Source organism: Platalea leucorodia (assembly GCF_965183815.1).
Source record: "Platalea leucorodia genome assembly, chromosome: 2".
Taxonomy (NCBI): domain Eukaryota; kingdom Metazoa; phylum Chordata; class Aves; order Pelecaniformes; family Threskiornithidae; genus Platalea; species Platalea leucorodia.
Window position 1 is genome coordinate 59155581 of NC_138824.1, and position 22456 is coordinate 59178036.

Here is a 22456-nt window from a genome sequence, read left to right on the forward strand (position 1 = left end):
GTCTCCAAAAGCAATTGACCCCTGAGTCTTGAAGTATCTTCTTTCAGCAAGACTTAGCCCTAGAGCCATTTAAGCAACAAATATGGATGAATCGAATAATTCCAGCTGTGCTTTATTAATTTTCAACCAATCTAATTTCTCTTCATAGTTGGTTTCATTCTTCTAAATTTGCTCAACCAAATACAGTCTTTGTGAACATTTTATTTCTTTGAAGGTTTGATTTATGCACCTTCGGCTCGATCCTGCAGTCTGGCCCCAATCCAGCAAAGCACTTAAGCACAGAAGCAGGAAATAAATAATTTTAAAATGTTTTGGTTTAAAATGTATTTATGTAAATTATAGTCTAGACATTCAAATTGTTGTGTATCTGTCACACATTTAAAAATAAGTAATTAAGCATGCTCCTGTATTTCCACTCCTCTGCTAAAGGCTCAATGTGTATTGGAGCAAAGCAGAGCACCATCTCTGCCACAGAGTTAAGAAGTCCTATGAGTTTAAAAACCAGGTTTTCTAAGACTGTTTCTGGAGTACAGGACCTGGGAATATATCTGAGCGCCTGCAAAGAGGTATATGCCCTGGTCACAGTCTGTCTAGGGCATATCAGGGCACAACTAGGATGTGTGGCAGCCCCCTCCCTCCTGCTTTTGTTTCCTTTGCGAGGAAGCCCATCTGTGTGCAGCAGATGGGCGCTGCGGAGTGCCTGGCCAGGTCCCCAGATGATAGAGGGACCAAAACCTTCTATACTGCCGGTCCGTTTGGCTGCAGCGTACGGGCTTTGATGCGAAATCTTTGTGCTGCTTTGGATAACTGTGAAATCCATAGGATGTTACAGAAGGTGATGAACTGATGAAAACTTGGGATCATTTGAGCATGAGATTTCTATGATGCAGTCTTTGGGGATGAGGGTGTGGGCAGGCCCCGTAGCATTTCTTGAAGTACGTGGATTCTGTCATGGTTTTTTGTTGTTGTTGTTGTTGTTGTTTTCAGTAATTCCTCAGCTAATCCCAGTTTCTCTTATGACTAGACTCTACCTCTCATTTGGAGAGGCTGAATTTAATGCGTTGTGAAGTGTAGGATTTTGTTTACCAATCAAGTGGTGGTTTTCTGTGCAGAAATACTTTGCCAAAATGGTTTCCCCTACCTGTTTCCAAAGATGTTAGTGGCTCAGAATCTGACTTACACCTAGCTATTATGTTTTTGGAATCTGCCTTTGCTGAAAATCAGAGAAGTAACTATAGGCATGTGGTTACAATATGTCTTCCTGGGGATTCAGATTTGAAGGGATTGGCTGTTATTTAATTGAAAATACATACTTAAAATACATTTATATATAAAACATAATTTGAATGTGGTCTAGCCTTTCAGGCGATATTTAGAGTAAAAGTAAACAAAAAAGTGAGGTGCTTAATGATTCCTGTGAAGAGCAAGTGGAAAAGAGGAGGTTTGTTGCGTTGTGGAAAAGAACCATAAGAACTCCAGTGGAAACTGGAAGGGAGAATGGTGGTTCAGGATGGTATCTTGGAAAGTAACGACAGGTACAAGAAAGGCAGCAGGCATATTTTGGGACAATGAGGGCATTTTTATCCTACTACCTCCGCTCCCACGTACAAGTAAGCTGGATTTCAATGAGCCCTGTGCCTGCAGAAATTGTCGTCTATGGTATCTTCTCTCTCCCTGTGAACTGGGGATGAGGTGGAAGGAGAGAAGGGAATAAGCTGCCTTTTCCATAGAGCTGAACATCTCCCTTTATTCCCTCATGTGAACCAGAATCTAGGGGGACCTCAAGATAAATGAATGAATCCATGAAGCCCAGCAGATGGACTTGAACCTAACTGCAAGTCTGTCCTTACTACAGTCAGGTTGCAAGTAGGTGCCTTCTACTGGGACACTGCACAGGAAGATCAGGTATCTGCAGAGAGGGCAGGCTGCCCAAGAAAAAAATGCATGTAGAAGATCCTCAAACTGTCTTTGCTTTGGCATTACTTGTGTTTGGGCAATTTCTCAAAAACCACCCTACTGACCATTCAAATTCTGAGGCTGCTCTATGGCAATGCCACATGGACAAATTTTACAACTCCTTAGTGCTGTTAAATGCTCTGCTTTCATTGATCCCATCATCAAACACTCAACCCATCCTTATATACCATTTACTTGCAGACAGTTCCCTATAGCAGAAGGATTCTGAGCCAAAATAAATTATTTGTCACCATGTTTTGCCAACGCTTGGACCTCTTTGTCATATCGTATGCACACAGCCTTTCCACTGACATATTTTTGGCCCATACCAGTTTCACAGCTCTGCTAGCTTGCGGTAATGAAACCTCCCCCCCTCTAAAGGTAGTGCAGGCATTCTGCCTGGAACCTGGAAAACTCTTGGCGGCTTTTGGCAGCTTCAGCAAAGTGGTTTTACAATGACACTAGTGATGCCTCCTCTTTATATTTCCTGGCTTTCAGAGGATTGCTCTCTGCTGACCTGAAGCTTTGTAGGATGTAGACAGAACTCAACTGGACGAGGTCCTGAGTAGTTCAATATTACTTTGACATTAGTCTTGCTTTGAACAAGGGAATATGACTACCTGATTTCCAGAGGTCCCTTTCAGCCTAACTGTTCTGTAACTCTGTTGAACATCCCAAACTCTATGGTAAAAAGGTCTTTATCAGTCACAGCAAGGTGTAATTAAGAGAGTAATGGAGTTACTAAACAAGAACATGATCCTGTAAAGCTGAAATCATCAATCTCAAGCTTCTAGTGTTTTTCTTTATGAAATAGATGAAGATTTATCAGTGGAGTTTGCTTACAGTGTTACGGGGAATTCAGTGATGGCATCACTTATTATTTTTTCATTTAATTTATTTATTGCATCAACAATTGCAGCAGGAGGAGTATATTCTACATCCTGGGATATGACAAATTTAAGTGCTTCTCTGATACAATGTTTCTTTTGATTATTATTTTGGTTTATAAGAACAGAAAAACCGAAAATGCTGTAGGTTATGAAGCCTTTGTTCCTGGGAAATGTCTGACATTCTGGGAAATGTCTGACAGGAGAACAAAGCCTATGCCCAAGTATTCATTTCCTTCAACCCCGTGGAGACTTTTTTCAAATGTATGTGTAATTTTTTTTAGAAAAATTACCTATATATATTTTTTTTTCTTACTGTTTTGAGATCTCGGGTGTAATCTGTGATAATGATATATTATATAGGTTTCAGGTCTAAAGTACCATTACTTCAGCACACTCATTTTCTTAAACCCTGAGAATTATTTTGGGAAGCTTTAGTGAGCAATGTACATGAAGACTGCTTGACAGTCTGCTCTTTAGTGCTGTGCAATTACTGCACACATTCTGCTGTTGTCATTTGCCCATGATTTCAGAATTGTTTTTGCTAGGTTGTCTCTAGAAGAGGGGGACACAATGATTTGCAAACAGGGGCAGACATTTGGATATACTATATCCAAATAGCTATACTGTTGGGTGAAGAAAAGCCAGAGTGTGAGCCCCAGCACTGGATTCCTGATAGCTTGTGTTGATTAATTAGTAGCTCACTCCCTGGCTTTGTTTCAGCCCGTTCCAGTTATGGCTGACCTAGACAAATCTGGTATAGATTTATGCCATGCTGTATAGACCCAAGCAGTGGGACTGAGATAGTCATTGCCATTTGGCTTTGGGACCAGGCATCAGTCCATGGCCCTCCTTTATTTAGCAGTGTAGAAACAGGCTGCCTGTGCTTTCCTGTTTGCTCATCCAGCCATAGTCATCTGAGAAGACAGAGCTCAGCCTTGAAACTCCAAAAAAGGTCAGTAGATATGATGCAGAGAAACAGATTTTTATCACCTCACTTGACACTCTCATGGCATTTGAGACAGGTACAAATAAGGACTCAAATATCCTAGGTAGAAGACAAATACAGAAGCCTATTGCATACAGTGTGGTATGCCTTGCTGTGTTTCAGGCTTTTAAATTTTTTTGGAAAGTATTAGTATCTCTTGGTCAGGGCACTGTTATTGTTGTTACTTCTTTCCCTGCAGTTGTACAAAGAGAACTGTAGATTTTGGCAAGTTGCTTATTGCAGCCTTATCATTGACTAATAATTGCTGTGGCAGTGTTCTTTAGCTTCATTTGAATTCCTCCTAGTTCCCGTATTGGAAGAGACCGTGAGCAGTTGATCCTTACCCACTGTGTCCATGCTGCTTGAATCCTCACTCAATTGCCTCTCTTCAGTGGTGCAGAGTTGCTCCTTGCAGAGAAGCCTGTCTTTGTTTATGTTGCTCTCTGAACATCTTCCATTTCTGTTATCTCCTTTCCGAACTGGGGGGACCAGAGCTGTGCTCAGTGTTAAAAACATGGGCAAAACTTAGACTTTTTCCATAACTTAATGGTGTTCACTGATTTGTTATCTGTTCTCATTAATAATGTCAAATGTTTACTTTGGCTTTTTTGACCAAAACCAAGCATGGAGCTGATGTTCCTATTGAATTATCACTTCTGGTTGATAACGGCTGGGGAGGGGAGGGAAACCATGTGGGCAAGGAAAAAAAAAAAAAGATAAACTCTTGGCAAGGAGGCTTTACCAGGAAACTTTGAAGCTGTGCTGCATTCTAGAGCACAGATATTGAGGTCCTGGTGTCACCCTTGGCAAACATCATAGCTGTTCTTATGGGTGGAGGTGGATCCTTCCCAAAGGACCAGACACAGAAGCAGAGAAAAGTCATTGTTAAAAGGAATTCTGAAACTTCATCAGCATACATGATTCAGTGTGTATCTCGTAGGTGTACTTGGAAAGACCCAAGTGATCTGCTTTAGATAATTATTAGATAATTCAACTTGGTGAGTTTGTACAATCTAATTGTACCACTTAGGTTTCATCGTTTGATCATGGGTGATCTAAGGAAGGAATGAGACTTCCTTTATTTCCAAGAGTTGTAGGGAAAGGGAAGGTGTATAAAAGCTGGCCTTTTTGCTGCTTCTTGCTCTAATTGCCAATAATGCATATTAAAACAAATACTGCTATTATGGCTTCATTGACATGGGTGTTTGTAAAAATTCTTAAAATTATTAATTTTTAAAATGAGCCCTGAATATACGTATGCCTATACAAAAGCAGCATGCCCAGCTCCTGAGTCATGAAGCCTTTAAAAATATCGGATATCCTATACTGTCATACCAGAGTATTTGTATTAGTGTCTACTTTAAATAGGAAGTACCCGAATCTCATGAGCAGTCTGCAATTTGTGTGAGATCAGTTTAACTCAAGGCTGACTCCATGCTCTTGTCCATGGTTTGAATGGCGAATGTGCACAGGGAAGGGGGAAATTCAAGGAAATAAAAGATCGTAAAATTACAGATTATTGCTGCCTTTTTTTTTTTTTAATCGAGCAGCAGAAAGCAAAAAGCACATGCCACCATCCTTGCTGATTCTTTCATGAAAATTATATATATATATATATATATATTTTTTTTTTTTCCAGCTGGGAAGGAAATGAGTGATCAACTGCTATGCCCTATCAATCCCTCTGGAATTTATTGTCCACTTTTTAGAGAAAGGTCTCCCACAATAAAGCTCTATCTACAAACAACATACTTCTGCCTTTCTTTAACCTAATGGGATTGGTAATATCCTGTGCTACTCAAGGGGTTAATCAAATAATGTTAGTTGTTACAGTATCTTATGCCATATTTTTTTTCCAAAGGAGCTATTCATTTTAATGACAGACAATATTCAGGATGAATAACTGTAAGGATTCTATGTGTGTCCAAAGACTAAAGCATTATATTCAGTTGTTGACAGACATTGTAATTTTATGATATCTAAACTCTGCTAGGCAAGGAATGGTTCTCTTGAATACGGTAACACATTCAGAGAGCAAGGGGGAAGGAAGAGGAGGGACATCAAAGAGCGAGAAAGGACTATGGATCCTGCAAAGAATCTCAAGGCAGTCATGAACATTCTCAGGTCTAGAATCACATGGCAGCATATTACCTGCACAGCATCCCCCTATAAGAGCAGAACATATTACAGCATGTCAAAACAAGGGTAAAGTTTCTAAAAGTCTTCACCATTTTGTGATTTAACGTAATAACAGCAAAAATTTAGAAGTTCACAGGGAGGACTAAACTCTTCATTATTGTAAGTAATTCTAAATAGCTAGAAATGTTGGGCTGGAGTAAATGTCTTTTAGAGTAATTTTTTTACCAACACCAAATAAACAGTCTTTCCTGTGGGGATTTTTTGGTGTGGTGTTTTTGTGGGTTTTATTTGTTTGTTTTGTTTGAAAGCCTCTCATCCACTGCTTTATAACCCCTACCTACCTCAGAGGGTTAGAGGAGCACATGGGCATTCTTGGAAGGTGCTCTATGTATATATAATAGCAATACTGAAATGGTATTATTACTAAACATTTGCATGTCTAAGGCTTGGCAAAAAGAAGTAACGAGTGGCATTAACATTGGATATCACTTAAAGAAATATTGGGAAGGATCTGTGTTTCCATTTTTCTGCTTATGGGAGGACAGAAATTTCTAAGCCACCTACTGTAATTAAATCCCAGGCATTAAGAGAGTGGTTCTTCTTTTAAAAGTAGTAATATGGTGCCTCAGCCTTTATAGAGGTGCAGTTTCTTTATGTGGATTGATGCCCTGTAAGCCATTCACGCTGTGTTTAACATCCGTATTTGTAATGTTTGGGAACAGATTCCATTTAGTCCCTGGGCAAGGACCGAGGTAGCTTGCAACAGGTGCCGGGGAGACCAGTATCTCAGCATCCTGGCAGGATCCCTTTTGAAGGGAAGGACTACTTCAGCACAGTACTACTTAAGCCAGTCTTAGAAATCTTTCACATGTCAAAGCGCTTCATACACAGCAGGACTTGATCATCTCATTCCCCACTGGGTGACTGCTGCCCTTGTATGAAGCTGGAAAATGTGGACGTGCCCTGAGGAAGAACAGCTAACTGAGGCTTCATTTACTGTGAAGTCCAGTCTAAAACTGATCATGGCTAGGGGTAGAGCAGCCCTCAAAATCGAGCTAGTTTCCATCTGTAGTTTAACACACTAAGGCGAGGAAATGGTGGCACCACCAGTGGAGAACACTAAATCGTGACAAAAGTAGTGATCCCCTAAGTGGAAAGTCTTGTGAGACTGCACAAGTCTGAACATACAGGGCAATGTGGGCAGTCTCCAAGGTACAGGAAAGCTTGGTCACATTGCTAGTCTGGGATCACAGCTCTGGACTGGGATTTTGCACAGTGGAAAGGGAGTGCTGAAATGAAGTTCTGCTTTCTGCAGAGATTCTAGGAGGAGAGGGAAAAGGAGATGGATAAAGCCAAACCAATCCTCATGATTTGACTGGAAGATGACTTCATGGTTTCACAGCTGCTTCTGCAGCTTTCTCCTCCTCTTTGACCCAACCATGGGACTCCAAAGATAGGAGTGATGGATGATGGAGCTTTCCATTTGTCCAAGCATCCTCATGTACACAAAATCTCATAGATGAGGTACTAGCGGATGAATCTGCTCTAACTTCACAAGGTAAAATACTGGGTTTTTTCCCCCTGACTTCCCTGTTGTGGGAAGAATTTGTTTTTTAATTAAACCTGTCTGGGGATGATTCTGGCCTGTATTTTGCTAGGTTGAATTATCAAGAATTTATAAATATTGGCCAAAAAGTGGATAGTATTCTCCATTTGAAATTCATGGCATAAGATGTTCAGAATTTCTGGTGGTGAGCAGTTGAGATGAAGCAATAGGGGCTGCAAGGACTGTATTCTGAAAAATAGCACCATGCTGGGAAACCACACAGTGTTTCACTCAATTTTATTAATAGTCTTCTGTAATGATTTTAGATACTTATCAGTGTGTTTTCTGGGCTCTTTTTTTTTTTTGTTTTTGTGGTGTGTGTTTGTTTTTGGTTTTGGTTTGTGGGGTTTTTGGGTTTTGTTTGTTTGTTTGTTTTTTTGTTCTGTATAGTCCGATACATGTTGTGCAACTGTTAATGCAGTCATACCATGGCTTGAAAAAGTTGCAAAAAATGTTGGCCAAGTGACAATCTGTACATTTTCTGTAACAAATGGTCTCCAGCTTTACTTTCAACAAATAAAGGCGGTATATAGTAATTCAAGATAAATGTGTTTGGAAAACTTTAATACATGACTTCCCTTGCCAGTTCATATTCATTTTGACTTGACACATTACTTTTTCATTTGTAAGCAAACCAAAAAAATTGCTTTTAGTCTGTTGGATTTTCTTTGTTTTGGTATCGTTCCTTCCCTGCAGCTGCTCCCCTCTGGTAGCTTGGAGAGCCCAAGATACCAGAAGGTTTGTGGAAAATACTCTGAGATCTTGTTGTTGTCTAATAATGTCTATGGCAGTTCAGAATCTCTTTCAATAATATGTATTTTATGTTTGGCTGAGCTTCTTTATCCTTCTTCATGTAAAGGTTGTTATCATTTTTATCTGCAAGTGCTCATCCACTGCAGGCTTAATGCAAAGCTGATTGTAACCCTACTGCATCTTAGGATGAATAGATCATTGATACCCAACTAAGTGGAAATAATTTTCTATGGCAAAACAGAAGAATTTAAAGTCATATCACACTAACCTCTGGTAATTTACTGGGATTTACAGATTAAAATGATTATTTGTGAAATGACTGTGGTATAACATACACTTAAGATAGAGCAGGAAAATCAAACACATTTTCTATGATTGTATACACTTGTCTATTTTTACATGCGTGCAGAAGCATTTTGTTTGTATATACATAGCATATGCAGTATAGCATACTGTAACCTGTGTGTGTAAAAATACATATAATATTTATGTAACACTCACATCCATTTGACAGCTTTGAGACTGCAGATGGATTTTTTTGAAGTTGTGATTTCTTGTTTTCAGATTTGATTTAGCTTGTTACTTTCTCATAAGGAAAAAAAATTATACTTTTAACTCATATTATGCTAATTGAGTTAGTCTGAAGCTCTATCACTTGAATCAACCAGAAGAGCATCAGTTATATCTAAGAGCATCATAACTGATGCCAGCAATGTAATTTTACTGCATTGGCAGGTAAACATACACTGTTGTTTTCTCTTTGTTCAAATGGTAGACTTCCCGTGCTTTTCAGTGTAAACCTCCTAGTAAATAATTTGCAATTTATTAGGAAAACAATGAAAATGCATATAATTAGCTATTCTCTTTTGTTACCTCTATTTGATTACTTTCCTGCTATCACATGCAATATGAAACCATCTATTATGAGGTATAGAATATGTAAATATCTAACTTTACAAGAGAAACTGGAGACTGGTCCTTTTTCTAAAGAGGTGGAAAATAAAAGAATAATTGTTAACCGTGTCCTTTCATTTTCTTGAAAACATCAATTATATTTACAAATCCCAGAAACACAAGCCCACCAGTGGAACAAAAATAACTCCTTTCAATATGCTTCAAAAAATCTAATCACATCTAACAGCTGAAATTTATTTACAACTGTAATTTGAAACATTAATTATGATAATGTGCTGACTTCTTTTGTAACATGGTTCTCAAAAGCCTGGCAGTTCTCTTTTTGGTCTTGATGTAACATATGTTTTGTGACTTGGAGTATTTCTCTACCTTTCTTTCTTGTTTTTGTTTTTTGAAATATACCCAGAAAGGAAATTTCTCTTTCTCCCTGTTAACTATTTTCCTCACCTTCCCCATTATTTTTTTTTTTTTTTCCCCCTCACTGGCTGTTAATTCAAGAGATGGATTTTAGTGCTGGTGGTGACTCTTGATGCTATTGACAATTGAATGTAATGCTTTGTATTTTGGACACAGCAAACGGTAGCAGTGAGGATTTACTACACTGTGATACCAGTGCACTTCAACAGTGTCAGAGCAGGAAAAAGGCTGCTGCTATCTTTGTCTTGTCTTGAGACTATGGCTTTAGAAGGTGCCTTCTCGATGTACATATATATTTGGCTTTATTAAATTATTTTTGAAAGGGCTTGGTTATTGCTATGCTAGCTTATTTAATTGTGAGTAAAGAGAACCTGTGTGAGGAAATACTTTAATGATTTGGTTTTCAGTTGTGAAAAATAAGTCAAGTGGTCAAGATACCTGGGTTTGCTTTGAAAGCCTTTAAAGAAAATGACAAAAGGGCTCTATTTTTCTTTGTTTTGTTTTGTTTTTTAAGTTGTGTTTTTCTGTGTGATGGGGAGATTAGCCAAAAAAAAAAAAAAAAAAAAGGAATTTTTATTAGGACATGAAAAGATCTCTAATGACCCTTGAAAGTGGACAAAAGGGTAGCACAATAAGTGACAGAACTCTAACGAGGGTGGAGGGCATTCCAGGAAAAAAAGAAATTAAATCCTTTAATTTTTTTCGGCTTGCCATTTTCTGACAGCTTATCAAGTGGTTGGGACTTGTTTGTTTTGGCATGCAGTTCATTCATTGTAGGCAGCCGGTACTTTGTTCTTCTTTGTGGTTTCCAAAACCTGATTGTGTTTATCCTAGACTGTGGGAAAAGTGTATATTCCTGTTTCCTTTATAAAAGTAAACGTCAGGTTTTGTATGAAATTTTATTTCCCATATTTTCCATTCCATTAATCATTATTGTTGAAATATGTCAGGCTTTGGCACATCATCCTTTGTTTTCATATGATTGTACAGATTGCAGTGTCAGTGTGTGACCTGTTAAGTCAAAAAATAAGCGTGTTTGGGCTGTAGTAATTATTACTTCATAAAGTGTAGCTGAGGAATATGTACCATTATTGAAAAGGGACCAGGATTTAATTTATTGCTATTAAAATTGTTTCGGGGGATATCTAGTTACTGTGGTATAGCACTTTCTCACTTAGTCTAGAGAAGACAAGACTAAAGGGAGCTGTGATAACGGCTCTTCACATACTTGTAGGTAGCTGTAAAAAGAAAGGGAACAATCTGTGTTTCCTGTCTGTGATGAAAAAGAGGAGAATTAATGTGCTGCAGTTGCAGTAAGGGTTATTTTAGTCAGATATTAGGAAGAAACTTCCTAACGATAAGGATGCTGAACACTGGGATACATTGCTTAAGGGAGACTGTGAAATCTCTGCAATTGAAAGATTTTAAGAATGGGTTAGACACACACCGTTTGGGAGTGACACAGGTGTGTTTTGATTCTGCCAGGGGTACTAGACTGGAAGATCTCTCAAGATGATTTGCAGCCCTGTTCCTAGGATTTGTTGTCTTTAAAATGCCAAGGATCTCCATGCAGCTCTTTTGTTTGCAATTTATACTCGCCTTCTCAAATCTGTGCTTCTGTACTTGTATGTACACCTGGCATTGTGTAAGTGTTAGGGCCGCGTTCCGTGACTAAGGCCCTGATTTTGGGTCTGTATGTGCCGTAATTTAATGGCAGGAAGAAAAAGAGAGAAAAAACTTTTCATGTTGAAGAAGACGATTCACAAGAAGAAAGAATTTCTTTGTGCGTTTTGCATATTTAGATTATGGATAATACTGTGTTAAATCAATAACCTATTTTCTTTTGCATATGCTTGTGGCTTACTGACAATGTAATATTTGAAGACTGTTTAATAACTTCAATCAACTCCTGAACCACAGTAGGTGACCAGACATTTCATAAGGTCATTTTTTTCCCCTGTTTTCAAAGTAGCATCATTGGAGGTTTGCATTTTAAAAAGAGATTAAAATTCTCTCATTAGGAGAGAACGAAGGTAATACTAAACGTGAATAACAGGAATACAGAATCACAAATGTTTAGAGATGGCGAAAGCCTCATTATTCATGACATTCATCTTTCTGCAAGCCCAAGGTTGTTCTGTGTTGTACTTGGCCATATTTGTTTTCATTATTCTTCAGAAATAAATTTTGTTGAGTTGACTGAAACAAAACCAAAATCTGAGCTGAAGTATGAATTAGACTTCTAGTACTGAAATTCTTGAAGGAAATGGTTATATTTTATCTGGTTTATGTATAGTTTTGTGTACTCGATTAGTTTTGATTACTTTACAGTGATGTGACAGAAAGAAAATGGAATGGTTTCAAATTCTGAAGAACCTTCTAATCAGAAGAACCTTTTTTTCTTTTTCAGCGGCTTTCTCGGAATGCCTCTGGAGATACAAGCATTCAGTTTCTGGGCACCGTGGTAAGTCTGTATAACTATTGTCAAGAGTTATGTTGGTAGAAGAATATAATCTAAACAGAAAATAAGTAAATGACACTGGCAGCACATTTATGCTTGTATTTGTGAAGGTTAGTATTATGTGTAAATATTCTGAGCTTAACAGTTGAATTTCTGAAGCTAACTTCCAAGGCATGGTGCACAGTATCTGCATTCCACACTTCAATTGATTCAAGCCTGCCTCGTTTACATTATTGTTTCATTTACACAGGATTTAAGAGTAACTGGTTGTAGACTTGTAAGTTTATTGCAACATACTCAGGTTTGATCTGCATCAGGATCAAACCCACTCTTCCCCACCACCTCAACTTTCTGATCTCTGTTGCTTCACTGTACCACATACCCTCACATCCCAGAGGTGGGTCAGGAACTGTCTTATGGAAAGACTGTACAGTGATGCAAAGTGTTCTGTTGTTCTCCCAGATTCTGTTTGTTGGAGCAAAGTACGTTTAAAATCCTGGTCAGATTTTACACCATTGGACAGAATTCACTCAATAAAATAGATTTTCCATCTGCTATTATCTTGAGCAATCATGTATAATATAGAAACTAAAGTTTTGTGTTAGGTGACGGATGCTTATAAACATATGTGATTGAAGCAGCATTGAATTCCATGATTTGCGTGATTAAAATGCAGCATTGAATTTTTCCAAGTTTCTTATGCACCTAAAAATAGTTCTGAAAATGAAATAAAATTGAAGTATCCTCTAAAGTAAGTTGTCCTGACTGCTGCCAACAGGTTTCCCTGTAGTGACATTAACAGTGAAAAGCCTAGGAATGAAACATTCTGTTAGAATTTAGTCCTGACATCTCTGTGCGCTATATGTTTCGGACAAAAGTAGAGTAAGGTTGCATATGCTAATGCTTTCATGCTACCTGCTTGTGATTAGTTCTTCTACAAGTCCTATGAAGCAATTTTTTGGGAGGAATAGCACGGTAAGAGTAAACTTAACAAGAATGCATGTTGTTTTTTAGAGATGAAAAGTTCCCCTAATATTTTTTGCTTCTATAAATATATCTCTATACATGCATATACATTTATTTGTCTTATTCAATATCAAGCAGAGTGGCAGTTACAAATAAGACATAAAACAAAAGTTTTGTTCTGCGCTATTGTATTTGTAATGATGCTTCAGCTCTGGAGTTGCATCGTGCATATGCGAGATTGCTGCTGGCTGATCTGATAGTCTTTGTGTGAGAAGAAAATATTTACTCCAAGATAAGATGTAGACACAAATGCAACTTGGTAAGATAATACTGAAAAGATTTTAATCGATCCCTTGTAAGTGGGTGCTGTAGCAGAGAAAATTCTGATTAAGTGTGTATTTAGTGACATTAAAAATTAAATTCATTGTTAAGTTAGATAGGAAAACATTTTGTATTCATGTGTTAGAAGTGCCCTGCAGTCTCACGGACTAGAACTCTTGTGCTGGGCCTTGTGCAACAGCAAAAGAAGACAAAAGAGGGTACAGTATTGATGTGCTTTTAGCTTTAAAAAATTGATGATGAAACAGCTAATGGATTGTCATATATATCACATCTTACTGACTAGCTCATGTGTGTTTATTGGGTCCTAGTTATTTTGGGAAATCAAGTATGTGATTACAACTAAAATTCTCAAGAGGACTAAACAGAAAAGCCTGGAGTACTCTATCCATGATTTTTTATTTAATTTAAATTATGCGCATGTCTTGCTGATCAAACCCAGAGAGAGAACTTTGGCGAGCAGGGTAGAGCAGCAGTAATGAAGTCTGCTTCCCAGGGTTTGCCCTGATACCAGTTTTCCCACAGATTCCAGGCCAGAGTCTGCACCTGTGTTCCTATGAGTTCCTCTAGCCTACTGTCCTTCTCCTTGCCCCTTTAATTTGTCCTTCACTCCTATAACATCCTTGTACTCTTCTGATTTCAACTTAATACACTCAGCTTAGGTAACGGGGGGAAGGATGGGTTTTCCTTACAATGATATCCCCTACAAATTGCCTACACGTATAAATACACAGTCTATATGTGTGTACCTGCGTGTGTATGTGTACGCATACACAAATTTAAATGTTCAAACAAAGAAAAGAATATCATCTTAATGAAGGTCCTACATTTTGGGCTCCCCATTATGTATCTCTTACTAAACCTTTGCTACATAGAAGTGCAGTCAAGATAGTAAGTGCTTGAAAGGAATATTTAGCAGCCAGAAACTCTTGATTGCTCATTATTATCATAAGGTATTGTTATCAATATAATAAACAGCTTCTGAAATTACTGCTCTGCTCTTTTTTTTTTTTTTTATATAGTAGAAAACGTTAGGGATAGCTTTGAGCATTCTGTGTTACTTTTGACGGGGGCAAACGTTGATGGCACTTCAGTGGTGGCAGGCAGCGTGGTGCTACTGAGCGTGCACGCCGCTGACCTGTCCATCAGAACGTATTTTTAGAACCCGCTGATGAGGAGCACAGCTCCCTGGCTTGTCAGGAGGGCATCAGCTTCGATAAATGGCTTCACTTGATTTTTTGACATTGGACAGGAGAAACAATTCTGCTACTGGTTTTTGATAAAACACAAGCCCTTGCATTAGGAAGCCAGCTGACACTCTGAGGAGAAGTGAAAGGTATGCTTCTCTATTAGAAACATCCTTGCTGTCCCAGTTAGCTAGGTGAAGGACAGAGAAAACTACTTTGCAGCAGAAAGACAACAGTTTAATAGGAATTCTGCTGCATAACATATGGTAAACATGTGGACAGTAGGACAAATGTTTCTGTTAGTGTAGCAGCGTACTTCTGTTGTTTTAGAGGAGAACAAGAAAAATCATGTTGCTTTCCCCAGTGAAATCATAGCTTTGAGTGCAGACTATTAGCATCATTTGGGGATCTACATGGATTTGTAATAATACTTTTATTTGTTTCTGATCATGAGTAGAAATTCTTTGCTACTTGAGCATTTATCTTCAAATTGTAGTGGCATTAGCTTATTTTCTCTGAATTATTTTTCAGTAGAGAGTTATGAGTCTCAGATCTGATATAGGACTCGTGCTATTGGAGGACATACAAGGATGTTTCTGCACAAGGAGCAAGCAACTTTTATATACTTTTAGCTGTAAGAAATGGTTGGTGAATGGGAAACTACACTGATTTGGTTTACTTTTCTTGGGATCATAGCATTTTGAGTCCTAATTAAGTTATTTCAGAACAGATCATGGGTTATTGTTGTAATTGAGACTTCATATGAGTTTTTACTCATTGTTCCTCTCTGGTGGACATGACTAGATGTCATGTGCTGATGGAGTCCTGCTATTCTGCCACTTCAAGCTAGAATTATTCAGATAGTGTATTTATTAATAGCATTACAGTAACACCAAGGAATCTTACTGTGCTATATATTGTACAAAGAAAAAGGAAACAAGATAATCCATGCTTCAGATTAATGCTGAAAACCGTGCCTGAAAGCAAGAGTGCCAGGAAACAAGGAGGCAGTCCTTTATGGGTTGTCTCCTGTGTGTAGGCAGCTCACAGAAGTAGGTTTGTAAGAAACATAAAGATCTATAGAAAAATACTAAGATCTATACACAGAGCTTCTGCTTCAGCCTCTGCAGTTCAAAAGCCTGTATGTTTGAGTAGTCTTTTCAGAGGACCAAAGTCCACCCTTCATTCCTCTCTTTCTAGTTAGCTTCCAGTTTCTGTCGTGTCTCTTGTTCCACCTTCTGTTCTCTTACGTGACAGGAACGTTTTTTTGCTGGCCCACTGATGGCCCCAGTCATTTGTTGGTTATTTACGCCTCTGTCAGCTGGACTTCAACAATGAAATATGTCTGGGCAGGCAGCCTTTAACACTAAGAAAGCTGCAAGTAGGTAGAGAACTACAGATAATTATGGAGACATTAAATTTATTCTAGACTGTGTGTAATGGCCTCTCTGTAGAATTTTGAATACAGAAATACTGCCTGTATCTGCCTGCCTCAGATCGTGACTGGCCTGGCTCCATTGCGTCCATAACGTCATTGTCAGCTTTGGGCTGCAGGTCGTGCTTGACAGTGATGCTCTGCTGGCCCAGTGGAACACTTTCCTCAAAAGAGACAGTCCCAGACAGTGAGAAGTCCCCAGCCACAGTGGAAAATTTCACTATCCTCTGCTCATCGTTCATGCCATTTCTTTGATCTTCTGTTCTCTGACATCAGAGTAGCGATATAGAGAAAACCAGTTACTTCTTGCCTCTGGGGAAGGATGAAAGAACATATATGTGACAGATGTTAGTCATGTTGCTCAGTATATTACTTGACAACGTTCCTTCAGTGGTGAACACAATATAGAACCCACGTGAAACAGAGTGGAATGGCTCTGGCCTAAGGATCAAGCCGTCTTTAGGTGATTCTGAGTTTCCTAGCACCGTTTTCTTGGTTCAGCCTTCTCACTGGAGGTTCTTCCATTGCTTCAGTCTGAAGTGACTTTTGCCACCTTTGATGTACAAAACATTTGAATTTTTGCTGTGGAGGCTTATGCTCTCTTATGATTACTATTAGTCTGTTAATGCTGTGCTTTCTGTTCTGCAGCCTTTTTGCAGACCCCTTTAAAATAGTCCAGAGACCTGCCACTGCAACCAGATCTGCAAAATCCAGGTTGAGAACACTGACAGAGACTAGTTTTTCTAAATCCAAGCCCTGGCTGTGCTTTTTAGCATAGTTGGCATACGTTCTAGTACAATAGTTATCATTCAATATCAATGACTTTTTGTTCTTTAGCTGCTTCCAGATAAATTGGCAAAAGGATGTTTCATACACAGTCAGGGTTATTAGTTATGTATGTTGTTTATGAAGTTGGTTAGAAATTGAGAGCTTTACATTCCTTAAAATCTTTGCCTTTGCTTCCTGGCTTATTGCCTATTCGTCATTTATGTATCTAAGGTGATCCTAGGAGCTACAGGTCAGTATACTAACTTTACCTCTCATTGCTGATTCCCCTTTCCTCTCCCTCCTGCCATGACTTGTCTGCTTTTGCTTCAACAGCAAACTTCCAACTTTCTATGCCATTACTGAGGCTTACAAATGGTCCTGGAACTTTTCAGTCTGTATATAATCTCATCAGCTTCCAGACAGCTTCTTCCTTTTTTCTTTCTCCCTGCACTCTTATAGAGACCAATTAAATAGCAATAAAGATGGAAGCTTTGTCTGTATGAGTCTGATTTAGCTCACAATGACAAGTGTTTAACAACCTACTTCTTTCACCCTTACAAATCATTGCAGTTCTTAACAGCTTTTCTTTCTTTCTGCTTTTCTTTCTATATGTGACACTTCTGAAACTAGATATCGAAGACTTATGCAGACTTTCAAACATTGGTTGAAAACTTGCAGAGGTTACAAAGGTTGTATTTATTGGAATATGTGGAGTATTAACCACAAGAAAATAAATATAGTCCAGTAGGTGTTTATTTTGCAAGCTAATGTCTTTTTTTAAAAGGGTTTTTTTCCTCTTCCTTTTCACAAGCCTTAAGATTAGGGTCCCTCCTGATCTAAAGGGAATTCTACTGTTGTATAGATGTTTTTTTTTTCTTTCCACCCAGCTTCAGAGGCATGGTAAACCACAGTGCTTCTAGTAGTAGAGCTGTTGGTGGCGGCATTTCAGTAGGACAGAAGGTGTCACTAGGAAAAACGTGCAATTGCTTCTGGAAGCATTAACTTCTGCAAGTCTCTTCTGAACACAGGCGGTGAGAATCCCGAGGCTGGCTGCAAGCTGCTGCAGTATTCTGCAGAAAGTGGGTAATTCATGCAACAAGGATTTCACTTGTGGAAGTATTGATACTTCAGCCCATCACTAGGACTGGTCAGTGAGAATTGTTCCAGCTCGCGTGATGTGGATGATTGGGTGCAACCACACAGCTGCATATGCTGTTCTCATTTCAATTCTGTTCTATATTTGTATGTTTTAAAGCAGAAGGTATAGTGAATATATTAAAGCTGTCCATTGGGGACAAACTCAGAAGCACCTGAGAGATTCAGAAATACCAGCGTTACCAAAAGCCATGTCCTAAAATCACTTAGATTATTTTGGGAATCTTGCTCAGGATTCCTTTGGAAAGAGAAATAAGAAAGTGCGTGGAGTTATTCCTGAATTTTGCTTCCATGACTTAAAAGAAAGTGCCAGAAGTGCCACAAGTTCCCACAGAACAACTTCTTGTAGTCTTTGCCTGAGACCTCCTCGAGCGAGAGGTGGTGGTGTCAAGGTGAAGCTGAAGCTGCATATATGCTTGTTGGATGGCCAGTGTGACCATGCTGGCTGGCCAATGGCTGCTGCCAAATTTCCCTCAGCTGGAGTACGGATTTAGGTCTCTTGGTTCTTGAGCGCAGCCAGTGCTCTTCAGAAGATTTGTGGAAACATAGTTATGGTTCCTACAATACTTACAGGTAGCTGGATTTACCTGCCTTTTCTTCAAATTTGGTTGAAATTGATCAGCAGGTTAAAATTGTCTATGTGGGTGCAAATGGGATAGTTAGATGCAATGAGTTGGGGATAGGGATTGAGAGGCAGAAATCTGGATTACAAGCCTTGCTTTCTTACAAAACCAGACTGGAAATGGGCTATTACATTTAGATTCTAATGTTGTGCTTTTTATTTGTTCATTTTTAATCTTGGCCTTTTCCTCTGTTTTCAATTAAAGTTTTAATTTGCAGAGAAAAAATGTGTGATAACATCATAAGTGGTTCAGAATTCCCATGAGCGTTCTTAATGTTGGTGGATTCTGTAGTGCGTGTGCTATCTGTAGTGTAGTAGTCTTTGCTTATAATAAATTATGCCCCTTATCTCTCGGAAATAAGCAAATGGAAAAATAAGGATTTCTGATTTTCCGTACTTCATTTAACACGTTTCTTTCTTATTGAGCTCAGTAATGCTTTAAGGACAAGGACTGAACTTGGTTGGTTAGCCTGTTACTTCTTGGAACACAAGTGGACAGGTTACCCAAAGGTAACTCCAGTGATTTCCTTTGGTAGACTAAGATTTACCAATGCTGAAATAATTATTAGTTGCTTTGTTTAGCCAAAGAAGTATTGTTGGGGTTTTTTTAAACTGTATCAAGACTGTTGCCTCATAGTGAAGATCTAGTGTTTTCTTCTGAAGATGATGTCTACTGCCAAGTAATAAACGTATGTGTAGCCCGAGTTTTTAAACAGCTTTTTGATGGCTGCAACTTTGGCATATACCCAAGAACTGTTTAGGAGGTATTAATTTATACGGCTTTGAAGCTTAACTAGGAATCTTAATGAAATAAAGGCACGGTGAAGTTAGTAAAGCTAATTTAAGTCTCTGAATGTAAATTTTAAATGAAGTTTTTATTGATAATAAATATAGTTTGGTTCTCATTAGTCTTCTGGGCTTCAGTAGTAATATCAGTAAAATAAACATGTTTTACAAAGATTTAACATTAAAAATGCTATTAATATGACCCTTGGTACACCAGCACAATTAGATTTCAAAGTGAGCATTTAGGATGTAACAGCGATTAATGACAACCATCGAAAACAATTTTGAACTCCATCAGTTTAACTCAGGAGGGTAAACTTAATATGATAATTTATCTAGTTGAATTGTATCAGCTTAGCAGGAAAGTATGCAAATATGTGACCCTTACCTAGAATCTAAATGGATGCTGTGCTGATAGATTTATCAGTTCCATTAAAGAACTTTAGGGAACTTTGGAATTTCAGCAATTGTTCCCTTGGAGGCTGAAAACCAAACCTGGTCTCATACTGGGACCATTCTGGTCTGCATATTTCCATAATTCGCCTTTGCTACTAATATGACAGCGAGATGCAAAAAACTGTTTCTAATAATATCAAATGGAGTTGTGGAGGACAGCATTTTAATGCAGTAAAAGACCTCCCCGTGGGGTTGTTATTGCCACTATAGAACAGCAGTTACACAGTTGCAACAATAGTCTCTTAATTGATTCGTTTAATTAGCAAGAGATGAAGCTTGTGCTGCATCTTGTCATCTGTTATCATGGGGGCGGCTACAGAGAGAATCTTTGCATTTGTCGCTCTTGACGGTCGGGTTTAAGTAGAGTAAAAGGAAACTTCCAAACGCATTTCAGCTCTAGAGGGGGGCGTTGGTAAGAATGTTTTGCGGGTGTGCTTCCACTCAGGTTTTCAGTGTGTGGACACGTCTGGTTTAAGAATCGGCACGGCCTCTGGAGTAGAATTTATGACAAAGCATTGTTTTACTGGGGGAAAAATCTTAATCCAGCAATGCCAGGCATTTCTAACCTAAATATGCAAATCTAAGTATTATAGGAATGGTGGATTATTTGGGGCATCGCTACTGTAGACTAGATTTACTTGGAAGAAATAGGGTCAGATTAGTGAAACCAGCCATCTGCCTTCTGATTTCTTTTCTGTGGCATTTTTGCTTCCAGATTAGATAAACAATGAGTTACGTGAGCGCATCATCCATGGTAGGAAGCATGTGTAAAAGAGGGACTTTCTTTGTGGTTGGTTTTCCCCGGAGCTGTTATGAATACAGATACAGTGCTGTGCTTGCTTCTGGGAGATGAAGTCATTTTTTTACTCAGATCTATTTTATTTACATTTTAAGGGTATGTAAATAAATATATTTTAAAGGCATGTAAATATAGCAGGAGCTTCAGTTTCATTTTTCTCCTCTCCTTGTCTTAGTTTTGTCTTCTGTTCAAGGTTATTCTTCCTTATGGAAGGAAATATTTCTAGAGGAGGACAAACTTCTTGTTAAATGCTAATTAAGAAAATGAAGGTTATGTTGGCATACTTCCATTGTCATAGCACTGACCTAAAATAAGGGATCTCTTACTAATCTGAAATAAATTAGACAGAGGGGGAAGCAAGTAATTCTGTGCATGTGAAACACTTGAGATGTCTACTCCTGATTTTTTTTTTTTAAATGACTGTGCTTTGGGGTTTTTTGTTTGTTTGTTTTTGTTTTTCCACTTGTGTGCTGTAGTGTTGGACATGCCATCTAATTTAGGAGTACGATGGTACCGTCAATCCGTGTAGCAAAGGGACAATGTGCTGTTGGAGAAGGCATCTTTTTTTAGGACAATTTAAATGACGATTTAGCCCACTTATCATTAAAGATCCCATGGTAATTTCCACAAGGTTCTGAGATCGCTTCATATTCTGAGAGTCTTGGCCAAAGTCCACCTTGTGTAATTACCTTCTGTCTGCACAAATCCCTAATCCAATTTTAGATGTGTTTGGTATTTTTCACTTCCTATCCTAAATAGTGAAAATATTGCCACACACTGCTCATAATTACTGGGGGTTATATCCTAAGTTCAAATAAAGAGATTCCTGTAAGTTACCGTAGTGAATTTCGTTTTCCCATTGTTAAAGCACTGGAATACGTGACAAAAGATGAGTAAGCAGTAGGATATGTAATTAAATTCACAAGCCGGTGAAATAACTCTAATTTTTTGGCTTTTCCGTTTCATTGCATTTTGGCTGTCTATGAGCTAAAATATCTCTACTGCTAGGACCATCGCTGAGGGAAAGGCCAACTCTCAGACCATGTCAGAGGTCAAACTCGGCACGCTGCGCGGTGCTTTGAAGCAGGTAGGAAGCCGGTGTGGGGCTCGAAGCGCTGTCATCGTGCGCTCGGTTGGCTTTTCCTTGCGTTCCATACTTTTTTGTTCCCACAGCTGAAACCCTCGCCTGCGCATTTGTCTCTTAACTAGAAGTGGTTTCGGTTCCTCTTTCCGGATGCCTTTCATGGACTCCAGAATACGTGCTCAACTCTGCTGTCTTTAAAATGGTCTGCTTCTGTGTTGTGTCTTTTGATAGGATTTATTGCTTTATGTGTGAAGTTCAGGCCTCCCGTCTTCATCCCCAAAACCTTATGTGACTTTGTTGTATGCCATGTCAAATCTTCTTTTTCTTGGTATCTCACTTGTTCTTTCTAGTCATCCTTTCTTTGATTTTTCTGCCATGTTTATTTTCTCCGTCTTTTCTCCAATTGTTTCTCTTCTGCATGTCCTGCAGCAAGTTTTTTTAGGCATACTTTTTTTTTTTTTGCCAGAGATATACATGGGTTGAGAAGAGAGGTATTACTCCTAATCTGACATTAACTCTCATGTTGTTCTGTAAGTAGCATTTAAGAGACGTATGAGGGTAAGAATAAACTACAGAAAAATTGCTATGCATCAGCAAGTCGTACAGATACTGCAGTTAACATATGAGTACTACAGACAGGGAACACCAGGGACTCTTGTAAGAAAAAGTCTTTCCTTTCTCCCTATTGTATCTTACAGTATTTGGGTCCAGTTTATTAATTGTCCCAGTGTTCATTT

The 22456-nt window shown here is 38.6% G+C and overlaps 1 protein-coding gene across 1 annotated transcript in view; it reads left to right on the forward strand.

Annotated features, from left to right (window-relative positions):
- PCCA (propionyl-CoA carboxylase subunit alpha) overlaps positions 1-22456 on the forward strand; it is a 301012-nt gene that overhangs the window by 228731 nt on the left and 49825 nt on the right. Inside the window, exon 21 of the mRNA XM_082337650.1 lies at positions 12072-12125. Within this exon, the coding sequence (XP_082193776.1) occupies positions 12072-12125 (54 nt within the window). The remainder of the gene's footprint in view (positions 1-12071; positions 12126-22456) is intronic.